Source organism: Adelges cooleyi, unplaced genomic scaffold (genome assembly GCF_023614345.1).
Source record: "Adelges cooleyi isolate 19-005CV unplaced genomic scaffold, UGA_ACOO_1.1 ACOO_flye_CR_arks_rails_tigmint_CR_PRNA_574, whole genome shotgun sequence".
In the NCBI taxonomy this organism is placed as follows: Eukaryota; Metazoa; Arthropoda; class Insecta; order Hemiptera; family Adelgidae; genus Adelges; species Adelges cooleyi.
Genome location: NW_026096268.1, coordinates 181,568 through 198,919, shown reverse-complemented (window position 1 = coordinate 198,919; position 17,352 = coordinate 181,568). Strand labels below are relative to the sequence as shown.

The following is a 17,352-nucleotide window of genomic DNA, read 5'->3' as shown; positions in this document are numbered from 1 at the left end:
ACAAAAATTTTAGAGATGGTTTTTATTAAACAAAAAAAAAAACAAACAAACAAATTATACATTAAAAAACGAACCTAATATATGCTATACTGTCATCAACAAACATTCAATAAAATAATCACATTTATAAACAATAAAATAAAATTGGTATCAATGCATTAAAAAAAAAAAAAAAAATTACCTGCCCCCACAAAAAGTAAGTAAAACAATATTATGTATAACTAAAAGATAGTACAGTAAAATAACAGAGTAAAAAGTGTATTGAATGTGGATCAAATAATGTTGACAGCGATGCCGTAAGCTAATGCCAGCTGTCAATCTGGTTATCTCCTCAGTTAAGTGTATAATAAACAAAAAATTATTATTATACAAAAAAAAATCCTAGTGATCATCACAAATGAGACGGGAAAGAGTACAGGGGCGGCAACGACGAGCTATAGCCGTAGTCGTACAGCTGTGCCTTGATAAATTCAATTTTATCTTGAGGTTCTGGGAAAGAACTAGCCACACCAGTTTCATAGGCATATTCCATTACTTTGACTGCGATTTTCAGCGAACACTGTTGTATGGATTGTAGTGGTGGATATAAACTGCCGTTGTCCAAGTCTTCTTCGGTAACAAGGGCGGCAAGTGTCTAAAGACAAACATGAACACATAGTTGTAGGAGAGAGAAAACTGTTAATTAAATAAAAATGTATACAACATACTTGAGCAGCAATGATGAAAACTTCTTCAGAAATTGTTTTGACCCCCGCACAGATAACGCCCAACGCAACTCCCGGGAATATATAAGAGTTGTTACCTTGTCCCGGGTAGTATGTTTTGGATTTGTATGTTACCGGATTAAATGGTGAGCCGCTGGCAAATACGGCTTTACCCTAGAATTCGTATTGGATTAAGATTACAAAAAAAAAAAAGAAATATGTAAAGTATTATAATTGAACGCTTACATCAGAATACGTATATGCTTGTTCAGCAGTGCATTCAGCTTTACTGGTTGGATTGCTCAGAGCGAAGATAACCGGATGAGCGTTGTATGATGCGATTTCTTCGATGATTTCTTTTGTGAAAACACCTCCAATGGCCGCGGCTCCAATAAGCACTGTTGGTTTTACTTTTTTGATGACTTCAGAAAGAACTTTAAGAGGTGCCACGCTTTTGGCATATTCGACCTTATGACCGGTAACTCCGCCCTCCGGTCTGTCCTTGACAACTAGACCTTTGGAGTCGAAAAGCCAAATTTTAGAGCGGGCTTCTTCCAACGTTGTACCTTCCTTACGCATTCCCATTACACACAGCTCAGCAATTCCTAGGGCCGCCTTAAAATGTTTTTCACAAATAGTTAGGTTTTTAAATTGCAAAACAAATAATTCACATAAATGAAAAATGGTATTTACCTCTCCAGCTCCTTGGAATAAGATTACATTGTCGGACAACCTGGTTTTGGTAATCCGCAGTGATGCAAACAGACCGGCTAATGCAACTGAAGCTGTTCCTTGGATGTCATCGTTGAACGTACAGTAGCTGTTGCGGTATTTGTCCAGGAAACGGAAAGCGTTTGCGTTTGCAAAGTCTTCAAACTACAAAGCAATATACAGTGTTAAAAATCCATTAAAAAAAAACAAGTGTAACACTTAATAAACAAATTAATTAACATTTACTGTTGGATGGGAAAAGATGCATTCTTTAATGGATGTTTTTAAATATATTTTTTTTTGGAAAGACTTAATAAATTATAGTTTATTTCATGAATTTTGTTTCTATATTCTACATTGGTGGGAGTTAATTAAACCATAATTTAATGAATCGTACTTGAATCAGACAATTTTGCCCATATCGCTTAACAGCAGCTTGCATGAACTCCTCGACAAAGTCATCGTATTTTTGTCCGGTGACACGTTTCTGCCGGCTGCCCAAGTAGTGGGGATCGTCCAACAGACTCTGTTCGAGGGTATATCACAATTAAACGGTTCGAACACACTTTTGTCGTATGTTTATTAACTCACTTGGGTGTTTGTCCCGCAGTCCAGGGTGACCGGCAAGCACTGGTGCGGCTTGATGCCGGCCAACGCTGTGTACAGGGCGAGTTTGCCCACCGGGATGCCCATGCCGTACACTCCAAGATCGCCAAGACCCAAGATACGTTCACCATCGGTGACCACGATGGCTCTGACATCTTGTTCGGGCCTGTGCGGTAAATAATAAATCAATAAATGTTTCATATGAAAATTGAAAAAAGTTACCAGTTACACTCTTTTTAGATAAAAAAAAAAAAAAATTGTTTTTGTATCAAAATGTCCTCATCAAGTCTGAACAGTCGTACGTGCACGTCACAATTAAAAACTATCTAAAATATCCTGTCGGTGGTTACCAGTTTTTGAGTACGTCGTAAACGTGCCCGGCGTCGTGTATTGATATGAACAGACCTCTGGGCTTCTGGAAGATTAGACCGTACTTTTGACAGGCCTGCCCCACGGTTGGCGTGTACACTAGCGGCATGAACGCTTCCACGTTATCGGCCATTATCCTGTAGAAGAGCTTTTCGTTCCTTTCCTGCGATCATAACCGACAACAATAGGATAGGAGAACAAACGCGGCCGCGCATATACTTAGGATGTACAGGATGTGCTTACTTGTAAAGCCATCAGGTAAATGTATTTGTTCAGGTCGTCCGAATACCGGTTGATGTTCTCCAGTGCTTGTTTCACCTGCTCGTCCTGCGACTTCACGACCGGCGGCAACAGACCGTGGATACCGAGCGCCTGTCTCTCTTCGATGGTGAAGGCCAGACCCTGTTGGAGCAAATGCAAAATATAATCATGTGTCAATATAAATGCGTGTTCAGTAGGTTTAAAAAATAGGTGTTTTTTTAACCCGACAAATCTTTAGCATTAACATATTTTAACGGTATTTCAGATTTCTATTTGCTTCCTAATTTGTTATATTTCTTTAAAATTGAGAAAAACATCCCGAAAATGTACATATTTTTCAACTTCAAATTACAGCGCCCTTTAGTTTTCGGGTCAAAGTCCAATTACCTACTTATACTAGCATGGCACGTTTTTTTTGAAAATATTTGTAACTCTGTAGTTTTTCTAAGTAATCCATCCGGCAATAATTAATCAAGCAATACATTTTGAACCAATAACAAATTCTTACGAAGAACTTTTTTCGGGTTATTACAGTCATTTTTTATTTTATTTTCTGTGAAATATTTCAATATTTTTTTCATTTGATAAACCTATTTTTCTCTTTTTATCTTCCTAATATTTTGGCCGCTTCTAGCTTAACATAGGTTTTAGTTAGTTGACAATCGTGTTATACTATTGTTCTGTAATCCTAAGATTCTTATTTAAAGTCATCACACCGTGGTAACTTTTACAAACTGAATCAGACACCAATAATTTTTCCCTCGTTTAATGTGTACAAGGAAAATTGTACTAATCATTATTAAGATATTTTACAGAACAGAGTTGTGTTACACCTATTGGATATATTTGCCACTCGATTACGGAACTGAAATAAAACGTTTATCATTTAAGTATCGTATTCGTATAATATATTATACATGCAATCGTGGATTTCTCTATTTTGTGGGCTCGAAATGGTAATCAGATAACATTGTTTGTTAAATACTTTATTATATAACTACAAAACGCATCGAGACTCGAGTACACATTTAAACTTTTGTTGAAGTATATCCGAGCAGTCTGCCATAGAGGTAAAACACAATACAAACAAGCAGCTGCTACAAAAGTTTTAATGCTAATACACAGACACAATCAATACTCTTTACACAAGTATTTATCTCAAAACCAGACATTTAGATATTTAGGTTTCAGCACAAACGTTTAATAAGACTTATATAACTATGATACCGCTATATTTACCGTATTTAAATAGGTTTTTAATAGTGCGTTTCAATATAAAAGAAACAAGTACCTATTCAAACAAAGTTTTTAAGCTGTCTAGAGAGCTAATTTTTTAATGGAAAACACTTACTATGAATTAACATCAAAACGATAAAACAATAAGCTGTCACGTCGTAGGCATTTAAGATTGTTTAAAATAAAATAAAAAAAAGCTATATGCATAATCCCACCTATATTAAAATATAGGTGGGAAGAAGACTCATAAAGATGTCAACTATTATTATATATTATAATAGATAACATATTATCACAAATCATATCTGTGCTTGTGGTGGATAAAAAACTACTTAATAAATTATTTCGGAATACGGATTTCATATAATTTCTCCTCATTAATTAACTTAACCTCATAAGTATTCTGTTATATACTTAACAGTAAAATTCGAATAACTCGAACAAAATTAATTAGTATGTCAGAAAATGTTATTGGAAAAATTATAACTATTAAGATAACACAAAATGATTAATTAAACATCAAATAATAATAATATTATTAAATGTAACAGCATACAAACAAATATACAATTATTACGAGTTAAAAAATTAACTATGCAATTTAAATTAATTATAGAGATTAGGCGTATGTTTATTATTCTTTTTTTTTATAACGGTCGACTTTCTTATTATATAATTACCTATTTATAAGGTCTCTAAAGATAACGTCTAAATTATATTATTAAAAATTATTTTTTTTCGACTCGTACATTTCAACTAAGTGTTTGTTTTTCAAAAGAAGCTTTCAACTAATTTTCCAAGTAGTACAACCTAGATATAATTAAAATATATTAATATATTAATTGTCCATTGAGTATGATTAATTAAGGGCTAAATATAGACAATATTTGACAAAACATTTGTCAATGATAAATTTTAATTAAGTTATTTTGTTTAAAGGTACACAGATAGTAATTTGTACGTACCTTATTTTTAAAAATATATATTATATTAAGCTTGGATATGAGACAGCTAAAGGATAGTTTTAATTATATGATATTAATTATATTTAAAGTATTCATATTTAGTTTTATAAAAATATCATATATACTAAGTATATGGGACGCTAAGATCTCAAATGTTATTTAGTTAATAAAATGCAATTAATACAATGAAATGTATTATTTTATAAGATTGGAAAAAAAAATCTAAAAATTATGCCTTTAGAGATTTCTGGCAAAATTATTTTTTTTGTATAGTTTAATACCTAATACTATAAAATATATATACCAAAGGACACATAATAACGCTACAAAAATAAATACGATTTACCCTTTTTTAATTGTATTACAATTAAAACTTTAAAACGTCGCCTGTAATACAAACCATTAAATACTAATAAATAATAATTTTTAACAGTTTTGACTTATTAAGATTAATTATTTAGTCCTAACAATGCTTGTAATACTTTTATCTAAATCATAACTGACTAAAAATAAACTTCAATTATCTTTTGTTCGGTACAACATAATTGTTTAACGATTTCAAATATGTTTCGGAAAATTATAATAAAAAAATAATTAAGCAAAACGATACAAAGGACAAGGACCAACGATCACGATTTATGTGAATGGTGTTGAAAGTACTTAAACCAACGAAACACGGTTTCAAGGCAAAGAAATCAAAATGTAAATTGAATAAATACCTAACACTGCTTAAGATAATAAAGACACCTAAAAAAAATGAATAAAATATAATCAGCAGGAGGCATGGAAAATTATTGGTTACAGATTTATAGTAAAATATAGCATTCCATATTTCCTTGGGCTATTTACAATACAAAATAACAGTATAATAGTCACTATAGAAACTATCTAATGTCTAAAATTTATAAGGACTTTCTTATGGTAATCACTTATAGTTTAGTAATATATTATTATGGCAATGGTATCAATAAAACTATCGCATCGCAGCTAAACAATTTATGATTAATGGGGTGTTATTAAATAGAACATCACGACAGTCATATTATATTAGTTGTAAAACTAATAAATAAATAAACTAATAAATACTTGAAATTAATGTCATAACTTCTTTAGGTCATAGGTTCTTGTTCCAAAGTAAAGTCCAAATTGTATTGTATAGCGATTTTCTAAATTTTCAATTACACGGTTTAAGTAATAATAATATACTACGTAATATATTTTTTATGTTTATCAATAATTATTGTAGCAAATTTTTTTTAGAGGAGATTACATAATATAACATGAGTAAAACGTTAACAACATAATTACTATTTTTATAGCTTCTAAGAGTAACTGAGAAAGTATTGATTTTCCAATGATGTTTTTTTTTATTAGTTAGCATTCCATCAAAGTACATAATTATCTATTGTTGTAGATTTTATTATTATTATTAGCATTATTGTAAATAAAATAAAGTTAGTTAATGAACATTTTTTGCTAGCATAACGGTATGTGCTACACCATTTCGTATACGATTTTTAACAATACATTAAAGAAGGCATTTTATTTTTATGAGATAAAAAATACTTATAATGTAAATTATCAACTCCAACATCGACGATTTAGATTATATGGTTCAGACAAATATGTGTCAACTCATAAGTAGTCCGATTCTAATGACATTATAATTATGGACTAAGTCCGATATTTTTGTGTTAATAATAGCCTTATGGTCAATATGCTTATATTTTTATTTTTTGTCTTCTACAACAATCGTATACAATGGAACGTAATATGATTTCCTAATATTTGTTTACGGTTCGGTAGATTTTACATATTCAAATATTATCATTGTTTACACATTAATCATTCAACAGTTGATCGGTCAACGACAATTACCAGCGTTCATAATGACGGTATTTTTATTCAAGTTATAAAAAAAAAAGTCAACAGATATAATCATATACAATTGAGTAAAACATACATACTATACTATAGTAAACAATTTTTTTTCAGAGGATTAGACCTGTTATAATATATAGTAATCTTTCATAATATTTATGATTTCACTGGATGTTTTAATTTTAATAGATCACTGCTGACTGCACAAGGGGAAGAGGGCTGAGTATAGATCATAAAGGCGCTGCCCAGAAGTAGTCAACAAATATATCAGTGCTCAGAAAAAGACTGCTATATTAGCAGCCAAGTCTAATCAATTTACATAGAATACATCATATGTTTTAATATACACTTCACTGCACTATCACGTTTTGAAATGATGCAATAATAATTGGATGTAATCGACGAAAAAAATCTGTACCTATGCACGTTTAATTATAACTAAATATATCAAATGACCCGCTAACTACACACATACTGACGGTCAATATACAGATAATATAGATTAGACCAGACCGTGACTTTAAAAATGAAAAATATATACATAATATAATCAAAAACTTTCGTTGGCTATATCAGAGTTGGTAATCAAAATAATGGGTTTGTTTTGTTTAAGCCCAGCAGCAAATATTTGGTATTAACCAAATTATGAGTTTTAGAAAAAAAACACTGTTCGGTCAGGACACTGACTTATATGTTAGGATTATTTCTTCTATCCGAGACTACCAAAATAAAAAAATAAACTCAATAATCCACGGCTATCAAAGACACACACACGTACAAAAAAAAATAATATTTGCCTTTGTAATGCCCTTGCGCGGGCAAACCCACGACCGACCTCTGAACTCGATTCGCCCTTCTTAACAACCGCTTCGTAAATAGTTTGTATATTTTTTCCTTTAAAATTGTATACACAACCGTTGTTGAAAACATATCTACCATAGGCGGCTTTTGCATAGAATTATGAATATTTTATTGTGTACCCATCGATTTTCAACAATAGCGACACACGCGACCTAATAATAATGAGACAATCGCTGTGCCTAAATAAATACAACAACCGAAAAAAACTAATTTTTCCATAATATGCGAATCGTTAGAAGAGAAATCCAATAACTGTTATAAGTTATAATAAAAGATAATTCTTACCTAATAGTTATAAATTATTTACTATTAGGTAAGAATTATCTTTAACCGTAGAAAGGTCAAGTAATTTGGTTACTTGTAATTATGCGCTGTAAACAATTATTAAAAAAAAAAACAGTTTTATTAAAAAAAAATGCCAATACGCATTTGACCTTACACTAGTTTTGTTTAAACAGCGATTTGTGACCTAGAACAGCATTCTTTGAACGCTTATAGTTATTGTTTGCCCCGGCATAAGCCAACCTATGATATAGCCTCGAAATCCAATTGAAAAAATGACAAAATATCCTTTTACTTGACTAGATTTTTTTTTTTTACTATTTGTTTACTGGAACTATCGAAAAAAACAATACTTTATAAAAATGTATACATACATATATAGACGGATATCAGACAGAAATCCTTCTGTCTCTCGAACAATATTTAGAAATTAATATTTTATTTTCGCACACTTGTAATAAACCACACACTTATACGAAAAACATATTCGTATACGTTACTAATATTATGTAAATTAGACAATCTATTTTGTCATACCTAACTAGATAGTATAATATAGTACCTTATGTATGTGTAGGGGTCAGCTTTATAGTTAGGATTTATTACTGAGATTATTTCTTAAGAAAAAATCTAGTTTCAGTTAGTTATTCGGTCTTTTAGAAAGTAAAAACAACGAAGCTAAAAAAATTAATTCTAAATTGAATTTTCAAAAAAAAAATCAATCAACTTTGAAGTTTATACAAATTACAAAGTACATCCATATTGAATTATTATAATAATAAAGAATTATGAATTACTATTATGAGATTATACCTTTCAGCGGTCATTAGGTACACGGGTTGCGGGTACTTAATATTATATTATTAAAATAAGAATAATAATAACGCCAATTAACTTGAGAAAAATTGTATTAATATAATACAATTACTGTGTGAAACCTATTGAATAGGCTTATAATAAGTGTTGGCTCATTTTTTAATGAATAAAAAAATGTATTACATAAAAAGTCTTATTATGTGCTCATAACACATATTATACTTTATGTAATCGTGTAATTGTGATTATAGTTGCTAAAAAAAAAATCTAATGCTTTTCAAACATCAATCAAAATAAACTTGTGTAAAAAAAAAAGTACACTGTCACTGAGCATAACCGGTATATATTATATTACTTGTATTATCTATTAAAAATAACGACAAATTAACAGTTTTAATTTTATAATTAATTAAATTTGGCTAGAAATGAATTGATTTAATTTGCACGTCACTTTTACTTTTTTCGCGGTGGTTTTTTTTTTAATTTTCACAACAAGGTTATAATTGGGTTTTTCTTTATATTTTTTAAATAAAAGTGGTACTTGAGGTCATATTTTTTTTTGTGCCAACAACAGAACATTCGTATCTCTCACGGTAAACATATTGTATTTTCTAGTTATGTGAAATCACGTACCTCGTAATAAGTACGTCCGTAAAGTCAATATACTAATGTAAATTTGTGGTTGTAAGTATACAAGTAATTATTATATAGCGTTGCGCAATCTTCTACAAAATAAATAATACTATTATGCTCAAGTCTATCGGTAGTCTAACCGCGGCACCCGCTGGTCTCTGATAAACTTTAATGAGTAACCACAAGTTCATAATACAATTACCCATTATATTATGTAGGTACTGTGCTAAAGATTGTATAATAAAGCCGAACAGGCCCCGTTTGATTATCAACTGTTATATATTTATATTATTATTATTTTTTTAACGGTGCACTTTCGTTTTGCCTTCAATATAAATAGTATTCGTCATTACTCCATTGAGCCCATAGGCCACACATGATTGTACATAATACACATTGCTCGTGATCGCCAGGTAATGAACATTTATTTCGAAATGTAATTTATCCTATTAGATCTCGACTATATTATGCGATTAAACGTTCAAGTAAAGGTCAGGTTAACCGCGAGGACAAAATTGATCGTGGGCGTCCGATTCGTACAAACCTGCGGTCGTAAATGTTTGTTTAAATTTGTTTCCTTATAAAATATTTCTACATAATATATATACACAAGTTAGAACTAAATTTTCCCAAGCATATCTTGTTATTTTTTTAAATCGCCTACAAAGTTGTAAAAACCGCCGTTTTGTGTTTTTTAGCGTACATGTACGATGTACAAAAAAAACATTATTAAAAAAATCCTGTTCTAGGTTTTTTCCATTACATTTATTTTAGCAATTCGAAATTTTTTATTAACAATAGAAATTTAGATAAAATAATAAATAATCAAATTTACCTAAGTATTATTATTCTATTAGCGGAATATATAATTATCAAAACTTTTCTCTTTCAATTGTCTTTTAGCCAGAGATTAAGCCAATACCATTTTTTAACTAAGTAAACTTTTAAATACTTTTGATACTAGTTGTTATTTAGGAAACGCGTATGGGGTTAACATAATAAATTGTACAATTTGTATGAATAACGTATTGATCAAAGAGAAAGTTATAAAAAAAACAAAGGTTTATTAGTCAGACAAGAGTATAACATATTATAAATTGCATACAACCGGCCTGACTTTTGAATGGAAGTTGTTTGTATAGAAATATTTAAGACAAATTATTTTTTGTTTAAGAAGGCTTAAAATCACGTTATGGGTTTAAAAAATGTATAATGAAAAAATATATATTTTTTAGTTTTTCTATAACGAGATGTCGAAAGTACCCGTTACATTTTTATAGAAATTTGCATTCATCCGGTTTGAAAGCAAAATAATTCCGTTTGATCCAGCATGTAAAAAATTTATATTTATAGTTCCTGCCATACAACACAATAAAAAAAATGTATACTTTTAAAAAATAATCAAAATTTTAATATTATGTTTTAAACACACTTTCTAGGTACTTTTTTTTTTTAAATAAGACATTTAATACTTTGCTATCTAGGAGGAAATAGACACGTTTGATTGAAAACTTGAAAACTCAATGCACAAGCCAATCGGAGTATTATACAAATTAATAATAAAAACGAAATTAAAGAATTTTTACAGGAAACCAACAAAAAAACCAAATCACTTTTTTTAAAATGGCGTATTTGTTGTCGTAAAACTAGTTTTGACGCACTGCATTATAAAAAACATTTTCATTTTTAACATGGTTTTCTTAGATAAAAAAAAAAAGTTTAAGTTATCGTTTTCTATATTTCACGAGCGATTGAACTTGAGCGCCAACCGTAATTTCTTCGATCATCGTCGATAACATGTTTTTAGCAAAAGATCACGTGATAATTACAATTAACTGTTGCTATTATTTTTGTTGTTAATTAAACCGATCGCCGTCGATGCTGCCCAGTCATCGTTTAATGATTTTCTCTTGAATTATTTTCGCTTAACGACCTCTGGGGTCCCGGTCCAAAGAGAGACCCACGACGATGACTATCTATATCATTATTGCGCAATACTTTATCTTGATACTTAATCCAGGAAGACGCTTAAATATGTTTTTTTTTTAAAAAAGCAATCAAGTTTCACCTATTTTGATTTTGGAGTGAAGTCTTAAAAACATGACTAACGTGACCTTGGGGTATGGGGACTCTCTCCGCGTTGGCCCTTGCCGTCAGGCAATTGTCATAATCTAAAAATCATGATCTCGTTTAAATCCTTCGACACGATTTTGAGTAGGTATACATAAAATAATATATTATTTTATTATTAAATATATATATAGGTACCAAGTATAAAATCATAACGTCAACCTTGGTCGCCGTTGCGTTGTTGTCGCCTCTAAACGCTTTCACCAGGAAACCGTTTAATTATTATTAGCAACGATAATGATGATGATTGATGACTAATATCAAAAGCACATTAACTCATTCATTGATACCGAAGTCCGGTAGTCAACAATACAATAACGATTATATCATCGAGCAAACTACTAATAGATTTATTTTAATATGTTTAATCATAAAAAACTGTATTAATAAAAAAATTATCCTCGTTTCGTCAAAAGTATTCTAAAGTATTTTACATGCAAATCAACTATAATAATTATGAATTACAATAATTGACGATAACCAAACAATTGTTTAGCACCAATCAAAAATCGTACACCGAAATATCTACTAACATTTTATTAATCTTTAATTTTCGGTTATATTTTATATTTGACGTTAGGTTAGGTTCAGCAGATGGTGGGCACGGAAAGTTTCAGAAACGTCAAATTTTATCAAAATCGACACAGATCAAATATTGAACATTAATTAAATTTGTAAAAAGGTTTAACAAGTTTATAGGTTGTAACGTTGTCTTGATAATTTTTTTTTTTAATGTACCTTTAAGTATTTTAAATATATTACCACCATATAGCATTTTTTTTACTAAATATGGTCTTTTGCGTTGTGACGAAAAATTTTATCAAGGGCATTAGCTATGGAGAAATGTATGCCAGTCACCGACACCGACTTACATATTATATAATGATAATTATTATTATGGCAAGCAACAACAACCGACGGGTTCAGTGCATAGAAAGAGTTTCCCGGCAAAACTGATAAAATTGCATTTTTTTTTCATCAAAATCGATAGCGCTGGCGCAGATTAATCGACGTTGCAAGGGCAAAGCAACACACACAGGGCAAAACTCGTTTATCATAATTAGAGTTTGAAGTTGTATGATTTTAAAAATTTGAATTTGGTGTATGAAGCTCAATAAGAGTAAGAAAATATGCAAAAGATTTGATTAACATTGTTAAAACGATGTTAAAGACTAAATAATTAAGCTTATTTTATTGAATTCTAACCAAAGAAAATGTATGCAAGAATTCTTATTATTTTTTTATTACATACTGTACAATGGTATATTATACAAAAAAAAAATATACATATATATATATTTTTTTTTAACTAAGAAGCCACATATATTATAAATTGTGTTTAATAAGGTCATAAAAAAGTCATACCCATTTTTGCATGTACATAATTATAAAAGTTCATATGCGTATATTTCAATGTACATAAAAGTGCTAATTTCAAGGTTCTTTACTGCAAACAAATACTACATACTATTAATGATAATATTTATATATATATATATATATGTTATAATAAATAAATATTGATATCGGAAATGGAAATGGACAAGACAGACCACGTAATAAACCCAACTGCAACAAGTTCTAGTTAGGCCTATATCATCGACTAAACATTGCCTATGCACGAAGTATACAAACGGACATAACTCGCTATGCATACAAGGATAAGTTAGAGTTGGGTATGTATAATATTGCGATGTATACAGTGTATAGTATACTGTATATACAATTCTAGATTGAAAAATTCACCACCATAAACGGAACTTTAGGTTAAGTCCTAGCGAAATCTATCGAATTATAAATTATGAATTTAATATTTTTACTGACTGTATTCCACTACTTATGATACATACAAAAAAATACTGATACGTTATTACTGTAGAACCCTATTTCTTAATGTGGACAGTCTATAAAGTCTAAAAGCATTAATGCCAAAAGTTTAAAAAATGACTACATTTTCTCTTAAAATTGACAAATAAAACACCTTAAAAATGCACATATTTTTTAATAAAAAATCGCAAAAATAATTTACACGCATAACGTTCTTTTCCCTAGAAAAGAAGTCGACAATTTTACTTTATTTCGCTTTTTTTGGAGTAGTTTTGCGACTTAGAGTCTGATGTATGGGATGATAACATATCTAGTATGTACATTTACAAACGTAAGACCAAATTAAAAGAAAAAAATGTTTAAATAAAAAAAATATGGCGTATTTTTGAAATTATTGAAAAGTTAATTAAATTATTTCTAACGCGTTAAAGATATAAAACAATTTGTTTTTTACAATTAGATATAAGGAAATAAAATAAAATCAGTTACGATTTAGGTATGCATTTTTGACCATATAATTTTTTAATATTGTGATTCATTTGAAAAATATGTTTTAAAATAGCTCACTTTGGTGAATGAAGCAGCAGAACAAGATTGACCGAATATGTATGGTGTCGGAGGGGGTACCAGGGAACATAACAAGATGATGGCCGAATTCAAAACGACCCAGACAACGATGGTCAAATATAATAAAGAAAGACCTTAGGATTATTGGGGAAGATAATGGGGAGGAATTAATGAACTATCAATGATGAAATATCAATCAGGGAGAAATAGAGTTATGTTATTGCTGCGGCGACGGACCTTAATGGTATTTATTATGCCCAAAAAGTAGAAGATAATTTAGTGAAATAGGCTTGGGTACAGTAAACTTCCAGTACATATAGACTTGGTTAATTTCTGATGCAATTTAGAGCAAGTTCTTTTACGCGATTAAATCACAACTAATTAAAAAACACAAATTCAGTTTTACTAGTCTTATTATATTTTTTACACTTTGTATATACAAAAAATTTAAATAACACTATGCATTTCATTATTTTCATTGCCTACGGCCATACCACTTATAAAACCACAAACTACGGAAACGTCGTAATTTGGTGGTTTTTTTTATATTTTAAAATGATTTAAAATGCTAAATTATAATATAGTAAAAAAACACACACACTGGGCGAATAGTATTATATTACCTATTTCGTTGGCTATCAAGTAAAACGTGGTGGATTTTGAAAATAAAATAATCACACCATATACAAATGAAGTGTAACGACGTCCTTCACAACAGGTTGTTCGGGTTTTCTCACATCACTGGAAAATCGTGAATGTCAAGTTGAACGAATGACAAAAGAGTGGACTACTACTATTAGATTATAGTTTTATGTGTATGTGTGTGTGTGTGTTTTACTACAAAGCACCTGACTAAACGAGTAAAGTATGATGAGAAAAAAAAAGTTTATAACAACAATAATCTAGTTCGGGTTAATAAGGAAGCAGACGACTCTGACACAGTTGCTGGCTTCCTCGTTCTCCAAACGGATAATCGAGGCGTAAAATGAATACAAAATTAATTTAAAAAAAATAATATTAGGTATAAATATAACGTTTAACGGTCATGATGAGGTCACGTCCTTGGATTATAAACTCTTAAACATACGAAACGTATGTTTATTTATATTTTGTTTTTGAACACAACCCCAGAGCGAAAGATATTCAGGAAACACTGTGTGACGATTTTAATCCTGAATCCGTACAATAGTAACAGAGACTTCTTTTTAAACTTATTTTATTTGTCTAGACTTCAGATAAACTATAGCCAATCCAATAATTGATAGTTTAGTGTAGATCTTATAGAAACTGCCATTGACAGTCGTTATTTGAAATGCATTTCGAATATTACTGTTACTGTTATTGGGCAGTTCAGTTCAACATTTAAAAAATGTTTTAACAGTGGAATCCTCTTTCAAAATAGTACAATTTTGATTATGACATGATTAAAAAACTACAGAAAAACAGTCGGCGAATAAATATATGTGTATTTAATTTTATATGATTTTATTTAATTCAATTTTTTACTTGAAAAATTAATTACTACATATTTTTTAATATAGCTTGAAATCCTTAAAATAGATTATTTAATACATTTCATTTGATTATTTAATGATTTACAGAAATATTGTAAAAATGTATACCACCAAAAGTTCTGTGAAATTTCGTTCCAAATATTTTTTAATTCCTAAAAATAAGGAATGAAAGGAAATGTATCAATTCTACAATTAATAAAAAGAGCACAGCACATAAAAATACTTATACAATTATAACCAGTTCTCATAATAATATATTGTTGTTTAACTAGTTTAACAATTATATAATAATAATGAGAATAATGACAAGCTAGCTTTCATAATATACATCGAAGTAATTATTTTCTCGATTCACCATTAATTAGGTTCTACGATTTTTTTTTTCACTTGGTCACAATCTATTTTGTTGATATCGTACTATTTTTAATATCCTACTTATTTGAATCACTACACGCTTTTGATGCTTACCACTTCAATAGCCTTAGAACTTTTTGATAGCAATTAATGTGTAGGTACATTTCATAGTAGGAAAATCACTATTTGACACTTTGTACATCAGACTTCCAGAAATGATGTAAAATTTACCAGATATTACTTAAGATTTTCAAGATTAAGTATGTACCTACCTAGTATTTGTTATTATTATTATTTTTTTAATCGCTTGGGGATCACAAAAATACTTATCAAGCACTATAATAATTATTATGATATCGTATTGTTTTACCTTGTTCAATCGTCCGTCTTTCAGGTGATCGAGTCCGCTGACCAAACCCGGCGATACCGGCACAGGTGATCCTTGCGGGAACTGTCCCAGTCGGTCGAACGAAGCAGCCATTATTTGTCCTGTAATTGGCGACGGCTGATGTTTTTTCGATATCGAGGTACCCAGATTGGATGCGGGTAATGTGTATTTTCGAATATTAGAATTTTTTTTTGATTTCGGCTTTTGTGACCGGCGACGACGGACTGCAGTGTGACGGGTTCGACGTGCGTCGATTGAATGAAGTCGAACGTGTTAACACAGAACGAATAAACATTAATCACGAATCGGTCCGCGGATAGCCCGACTGCGCTGGTGAAAGGATAATGTTATTTTGCATTGCAACTTGCCGGCTTTTTCCCCACCATTGATAATGTCCGTGTTCTCGGTGATATTATTTTACTCGATGTTAGAATGTATACACATCATAGGTAGTACACACATACGTCATATTATTATTAAATCGACGTTCCCCACCCAGTGCGTGTAGTGACAACAGCACACGAAGACACACACGAGGTAATAGTAGCCTGGTGGGCCGATAGATCCGCACTCCGCAGTGACCTGTCCAACCGGCGACGGATTGCGCGTGCGCCGTGAAAAATCATTACGGCGTGACGTCACGCTAGCGTAGTTGCTTTGGGAATAGTTCAAACGAAAAGCGCGGCAAAACACAATCGTTCGACACAACTCGCAAGTGTTTTAACAGTTCTTGTAACATAAATTATTATCACCAGCTCATGTGACGAGAACTAAAATACAACTACGTTTTATGTAGTGACGGATTTAACGCGTCAAAAATGGACGTTGAACACTAGACTGAAGGCCTCTGACTGTTAGGAGTGTGAAGCATAGATTTTCCATTCCCAGCCTTCCATAATATATTGTTTATTTGGTTATGTAGTGTAAAACAAACTTGAGCCCTATAGATACCCTACTAAAAACCAGGAAAGTTATGTCATGTTTTAATTTAAGCACCCAAACTAAAGGAGCTTGCTCCACCCTTGAGTAATTGTTTGAATGGGCTTTTGGTACCTAGTATTTACGGACTGGGCCTTTTTTCTTAAATCCGCCACTGGATTTTCGTATTATAATTTTTCTTAGCGATAAATTCTACACTATAAAATACGTATTATAACTTGTGTATAGGAATTTCAAAATAATTGTCTATTTGGTGTTTTGGTATAGACAATTTTTTGAAAAATCTTGGTAGAACTTAAGAGTGTAGA

The 17,352-nt window shown here is 30.6% G+C and overlaps 1 protein-coding gene across 1 annotated transcript; it reads right to left on the bottom strand.

The window, feature by feature from the left end:
• Positions 1-64: 64 nt before the first annotated feature.
• On the bottom strand, positions 65-16,567 carry LOC126843198 (NADP-dependent malic enzyme-like). The gene is made up of 9 exons (XM_050580567.1): positions 16,088-16,567; positions 2,634-2,792; positions 2,372-2,553; positions 2,007-2,187; positions 1,813-1,941; positions 1,398-1,580; positions 951-1,319; positions 708-878; positions 65-634 (listed from the first exon to the last, which is right to left on the bottom strand). Exons 1-9 carry the CDS (start codon positions 16,196-16,198, stop codon positions 392-394), a joined length of 1,728 nt encoding a protein of 575 aa, XP_050436524.1. The 5' UTR covers positions 16,199-16,567; the 3' UTR covers positions 65-391.
• Positions 16,568-17,352: the final 785 nt, after the last annotated feature.